The sequence below is a fragment of the Zingiber officinale genome, chromosome 5B (genome assembly GCF_018446385.1).
Source record: "Zingiber officinale cultivar Zhangliang chromosome 5B, Zo_v1.1, whole genome shotgun sequence".
NCBI classification, from domain to species: domain Eukaryota; kingdom Viridiplantae; phylum Streptophyta; class Magnoliopsida; order Zingiberales; family Zingiberaceae; genus Zingiber; species Zingiber officinale.
In genome coordinates, this window is record NC_055995.1 from 78,976,123 (window position 1) to 78,982,684 (window position 6,562).

Here is a 6,562-nt window from a genome sequence, read left to right on the forward strand (position 1 = left end):
AGGGTTCAAATGCGGTTTCCCCTAAAGAATGCTGCTGAGGTACACCTTTTCTGGCTTTATAAGTGTCTGAAGTTTTATAACTCATATAATCTGTATTTATGCCTAATCTCTCTATTTTTCATGAAAAGAGTTTCCATAATGATACGCTGATTGATGGGGAAATGATTATCGACCAAATTCCAGATGTAGGACAGAAGAGAAGATATTTAGCATATGATTTGGTTGCATTAAACGGTTTCTCCGTTATGAAGGTATTGCCACTTTCCATATTCTGCTCATCATTCTTTCTGAAACCTGCTTAATTGACTGTCTTATCTGAAATGGAATAGCACACTACTTTTTGCGTCATTTCCCAGAGACAGTCATTTGTGCATACATAGCTATCGGAGAATAGATGGAAGACGGATGAGAAAGGAAATTTAATTCATGTGATAAGCAGCTTAAATTCCCATGTAACCATGTTTTGGCTGGTTTGCATTTTAGAATGAGCAACCAAAAGCTTTTATCATTCCTTCCCTTTGAAACATTGATGTAAAAGATGTATTTTAAAACATCTCCAGATGTCTGTAACTTTGTATATTACTATATTTTGCTATGACCTTACTGTTCTAGCCCATGACCTATTTAGTTATCATCTAGTCTTGTGCCATACAGTTTTCATTTTTATCCTTCTCTACCAGCTCAAATCCTATTCTTTTCTAGTGATTACAATTTCAATACATGTCTGTGTCATGAATTTCCACTGTATATGCTAAGTGTGTCAAGAGTTATCTCATGTTGCTTTTTCTGGGTGGTGTAGTTGCCGTTTTCTGAAAGGTGGAAACTACTTGAAGAAGAAGTAATTCGACCAAGGAATTATGAGAGAAAGCAATTAGAATCTGACAGCAAGGGACATCCCATTTATAGATATGATATGGAGCCATTTTCAGTATGTAGATGTCAAGATACATGAGTTAATTAGTATGGCATGTTATAGATATTAATTAGTATGGCATGAGTTAATTAGTATGGCATTTTCAGTAATAAGTTGGGAATTTTAGGCAGGATCATGTTTTGGGTGTTGGAGGATTTGGTAGAGTTTACAAAGGTTTGATCAGTGAAGATCTCAGGGATGGGCTGCAACCCCTTCAAGTAGCAGTGAAAGTCCATGATGGTGATAACAGTCATCAAGGTCATAGGGAATGGCTGGTATCCATCTCCAATAACTCAATTGTTGGTTCTGTCTCATCGCTTCCGATTCCTTCGTCAAGGTAAAAGCATCGCACTCTCGGTTCCGGTTCATGCTTTAATCTCTTTTAGTCTTGATTTTGATCATTTACTTGCATTGAAATCATTAAACTATTCGTGAATTATCGATCTGCTGTAGTAATGCTGGTGAACTTGATGAAGGACTTGTTTTTATGAGGTCTTGTTAAGTGATGAAACCTTCTACATTGCTTTAAATGCAAGCAGTTGGTTGATTATCCAATTAGTGCCCTGTAATTTGTATACAGTTCATTAGTACCACAATGATTATGCGAGCATTAAAATGAAACAATAACATATTTTCCAACTTGTCCAGTAATTTTTCATTCTTTAATTTGTTGGATACAAGTTCAATTGTTAATTAACTTCCATAATAGGGGAACAAATGGCCATCTTTTGGATTTGCAACTCTGTTTGACGTCAGCTATCATATTACTAAACTTTCATTCTGATAATGCCAAGGCGCAAAACTTCCAGATTGCTAGTTTTTTGTTTTCTCTCTATATATTTTTTTCATGGATCATGAGTTACCTTGGACTTTTGTTATCAATGAACTCTTGCAATCTCCTCAAATACTCCTTATTATGTTGTTATGTATGTAGAAATATGAGCGGACAACAGGAGAATGTTGCAGCTCCAAAGTTGAATGAAAGGATATTGTCGTCATTGTCCAAGAGATCAGTGGCTGCCCATCCTTGGCATGATCTTGAAACAGGTAACCGAAAACGAAAGAAACAGTTCCACTAATATTTACACATCTATTAATTTGATTTGTCTCAGTATCTGTTTCTGAACATGAATTTGTCTCCAGGTAAAGAGGCCCCTGTTGTGTTCAATGTGGTAAGTGTACTTTTTTCCTTTTAACTGATAAAATGTACAAAATAAAGTATCAGAAGTGATATTGTTTTTTACAAATGCAAACTAATTTTGAGTAAATCATCTTTTTGCTCGTTTATCAAATTAGATTGCCTCCCAAAAGGATACAAGGGTTAGATTTGAACTTGTTATTCATAGATCTATCACTATATGATGTGGTTGAGATAATTGATGAATATTTATCTTTTTAAGCATTCCAATTAGTCATCTTGTTACCTGGTGCTCTTATTGCATTTTCAACTATGATCTTTGGTCTTGGTTTACTAATATATTATTTATGTGTTTTTACAGTTTACAAATCTCAAGTACTCCAGAGTTGAAATTGATGAAGTGCGGTTCGAGTGGGCTGAATGCATGCTAGATTACATTTGAAGTGCGGTTCTACCTTGATGTGTTAAAAGAATGTTCTACCTTGATTTTGATATCTATTAGCTAGCTTTCGATGTAAAAAGAATGTTTGAGTATTTTATGGATACTATTGTAAGAAGATTATTTATATAATTTGTGAATATTTGTGTATTTTATGGATATTGTTGAATGAAGAATATTTGTATAATTTGTGAATATTTGTGTATTTTTTTTTATTATTGTCGGTTTTTCATTGTTTCGGAAATCAAATTTGTGATGTTAAAAAATATACATATTACATCGATTTTCCACCGCTGCAAAACCGATGTTATTAACTAATATTACATCGGTCATTTACCGCTGCCAAAACTGGTGTTATTAATATATAATATTACATCGGTTTTACACCGTTGATGAAACAGTGTCGTTAAGTGATACTACACCGGTTAATAACCGATTCGAAGACCGGTGTCGTTAAGTGATACTACACCGGTTTTAGCCCGATGTCTAAAATGGCAGACTTTTAACATCGGCTTCATGGACATCGGTCGAAAATGAAATAGACACCGGTGGAAAACCGATGTCTATGAGGATTTTTGTTGTAGTGCCGGTCGATCCATCGACCTATCTGGACTTCTCAACAGATATCCGGTCGGGCCATCGACCTATCTAGACTTCTCACCAGATATCCGGTTGGCGGATCTACCTATCTGGTTAACTCCCACACACTTGGTAAAATAGTTAGATCATAATTATACCTAACTTAACTTATTTGTTATTCATCAAAACTTGAGTTAGACTGTTAGTGCAAATTGCACCAACACAAGCTTGTCTTGATTTTTTTTTAATGAGTTTGAACTTAGTTTGAGCTTAGTTCATTTAGATGTTATCGAACTTTTAATTCAAACTTATGTGATTGATTATCGAGTTTGATAATTCAAACTTATTTATTTATTTTAAAAATTATTTTTTATTTATTTAACATATCAATATGAGTTTTATTAATAACATACTTCATGAATATTATTCACGAACATCATTTATGAAAATTATTTAAAATCATTATTTATGAACCTTAATAAGTCAAGCACATATGTATTCAAGTTTAATTGTTTAATTTAATGAGTTGTTTAAGTTTACTTATTTAATCGATCTTATGTGTATTGAACGAATATAAATAAATTATTATCAAATTAAATACTAAATTTATTCATTAAATACTGGATTCATTTATGACCTTAGTTTTGGACGAAATCTTCATGATTTATTCCTGTTAAAAAAAAACGTAACTAAGGGACCTTCAAAATGATGAACACGACCACAATTACATTTCCCAATATCGACCATTTGTAGAGGATTTTGATTTTTGCAAACCTTTGATAATTATTCAAAAGTGCGTAAAATAAAAATAAAATAAAATAGAAATGTTTTAATATTAATAATTTAAAAAGGTAATTTAAAAAATTGTCAGGTTTTAAATGCATTTCTAAAAAAATGCGAAAAAACAAATACAATTTGATAATGATAAAATGTAATCTGGCCAGCCAAAATTTTAATTGAACCGATTTTGACCAACAAAATTTATTGTATAAAATTTGATGATTTATCACCGATGATATCAATTGATTGACATTGGGAATGGAATTATCGATTAATTACTGTCCCATTAAATTACAACTGTTTACAGATATAATAATTTTAAAATCAAAATCAAATAAAATAAATCAGCAAACACATATTTTATTAAAAAAAATTAAATTAATGCGACCGAACTTTCGAATTTAATTAGATTTAACCGATTTTTCTCATTCCTATTCCTATTTAATTTAACCAAATTCAATTGGGATCAGTATGATGATAAACAGCCGACAGTAATCGAATTGATCGATCTATCTTTTAATTTTGAGAAGATTATTTATTCCAATTCCTTTTAGTTTGTCTCAGTTACTCTCAATTTTCGACTTCAAGAATCCAGATTTGCGCCCTGCAAACGCATCCGCCGTCGTCGCCGTCGACGGAGAGCTTAAGCACAGGTCCAGGTTCAGGTCAGGGCACCTGAACTCATCGTGCGATCGCCGCGGCCCCTGCTCTCTGCTGCCGATCGCTACCTTCCCGTTCTGCCCGTCTTCGCTCTTGGATAAACTTACGGTGAAGTCCAATGCCGGAGCGTGGATCGGCCGGTGGGTCGCCGGATCGATTCCCCGGTCTAGTAACTTTCTCCTCATGTGCGTGTTCCAGTAGTTCTTGATCTCGTTGTCCGTTCTCCCGGGCAATCTTCTCGCGATAAGAGACCACCTGTCGCGATTCAGTCGACTGGTAATCCCGAACGGTTAGATGCAGACGGCGACGTGAAGATGAAGGCTTACTTGTTGCCGAAGTGGCCGTGGAGCTTGACGACGAGCTCTTCCTCCGCCGCGGTGAAGTTGCCTCGCTTGAGGCCGGGGCGGAGGTAGTTGATCCAGCGGAGGCGGCAGCTCTTGCCGCACCGTAGAAGGCCGGCCGCCTTGGGCAGCGATCTCCAGCAGCCTTCGCCGTGGCCGCGAATGTACTCAGCCAGGCGCTCGTCTTCCTCCTTCGTCCAGGCGCCCTTGTTGTTGTGCTCCTTCTCGCAGCACGGCGACCTCCCCATCGCCAGATCCTCTGCAAGTTCAGTTCAATGATCGATCGATCGATCGAGCAAAATCCCTAAATAAGTGTTTGGTCGGGATTAAAAATCGCATCGAAGCATGTCACTGTGGGCCTTCACTTGCGTGAGCAGTTCACAAATCGAAACGCACCAACCGAGGTAGGTTGGAACTAATTGCTCAGTCCCCTTGTTTCTGCTCAGAAAACGCCACCGGATTAGGTTTCCGTCAAACAATCCTGACCAACTTTTTCACTCCCCTTCTTCTTCCTGTTTATGCCTTTGCCGCATGAATCATACTGCCTATCATTTTTTTTTCCTTCAAATAAACTTGTTGTTCAATTTTCTCAGTAATTTGGGTGAATTAATAAATATTTTTTTAATGAATGGTGGACCGAATTTCAATTACCTAGATAAAGACTTAATGATTATTAGTATATCCCTGAAAATTATAATATGAACAATAGATTATTATCTGGAGATCGATAAAAAATTTTAGTGCGATTATCGGAGTACGATATTACTTGTTTCATCATTAACAATGGATTATTAAAATACTTATAATTCTCGACTATCTCCTAGTGGCCAGAGGGATATTTTGGTGGGGATGAGTCGGTCGTTTCAAGTTTGACGATATCTAATTTGATTAATCATTTTTTTATTATTATATTATTTTGAGGCAAAAATCAGAATCCAAAATATATTGATCCCATCCGAAAGTTGAGTCAGATGGGAGTACAGGTGACAATGGCAAAAGCGTTAACGGAGAGAGGAATCTAGGGCCTAGTAGAGAGGATCACTGATGGTACCCACGATCTTGCAAACACCACATGCCAAACACCTGGAAGTGAGAATCAGGGAAGAGGTCCCTGGTGCAGGGCCTTAGACGTTCAAGTCAGAAGAGAGGTTGAACGGAAAAAGCTAAAGAATAGAAAACGCGTGCACGTAAGTAAAATTGCTGACTACCATGTACCTGGTCAACAGAAAGGAACTCTCTTTTTATATTGCCTTTTGTAACATCCGCAATCATAAGATATCTGAGAATGTCAAATGTCAAGGGGTGTCGGGTGCAAGAAGATGTACAACAAGCTTCCATTGGGTAGAGAAAGGTTCCACGATTTGTATGTGGCAGAGTATGACAATATTCTCTGACGAATAGCTGTTATTCTCTAACAAATTATTGTGATTCCTTGACAGTGTTGTCCCATCAGGGTCTGACCGGCTAAGAAGTTGACCGGAAGTCAAGCTGGGATGATGCCCCAGAGAAGTGAGGGGAAAGTCTTGGGGGTTTATGTAAAGCCGACCAGGATTAAATTGGGAGCCCTGCCCATAAGAAGTGAGGGGATTGAGCTATGGGGGTCCAACCGACGTAAAATCTATTGGGATTAGATTTTGATCCCTACCCATAAGAAATGAGCAGACTGAGCCCTAGGGGGTCCAAGTAATGTAAAGCCGGCCAGAATTAGATTG

At 36.8% G+C, this 6,562-nt stretch overlaps 2 protein-coding genes across 2 annotated transcripts; one reads left to right on the forward strand and one right to left on the reverse strand.

Moving 5' to 3' along the window:
* Nucleotide 1: 1 nt before the first annotated feature.
* On the forward strand, nucleotides 2-967 carry LOC121987520 (mRNA-capping enzyme-like). The gene is made up of 3 exons (XM_042541284.1): nucleotides 2-39; nucleotides 129-251; nucleotides 800-967. Exons 1-3 carry the CDS (start codon nucleotides 10-12, stop codon nucleotides 950-952), a joined length of 306 nt encoding a protein of 101 aa, XP_042397218.1. The 5' UTR covers nucleotides 2-9; the 3' UTR covers nucleotides 953-967.
* Nucleotides 968-4,341: 3,374 nt separating this feature from the next.
* LOC121984632 (myb-related protein Zm38-like) lies at nucleotides 4,342-5,369 on the reverse strand. Its single transcript, XM_042537684.1, has 2 exons — nucleotides 4,836-5,369; nucleotides 4,342-4,764 (listed from the first exon to the last, which is right to left on the reverse strand). Exons 1-2 carry the CDS (start codon nucleotides 5,096-5,098, stop codon nucleotides 4,410-4,412), a joined length of 618 nt encoding a protein of 205 aa, XP_042393618.1. The 5' UTR covers nucleotides 5,099-5,369; the 3' UTR covers nucleotides 4,342-4,409.
* Between the last annotated feature and the right edge of the window lie 1,193 nt (nucleotides 5,370-6,562).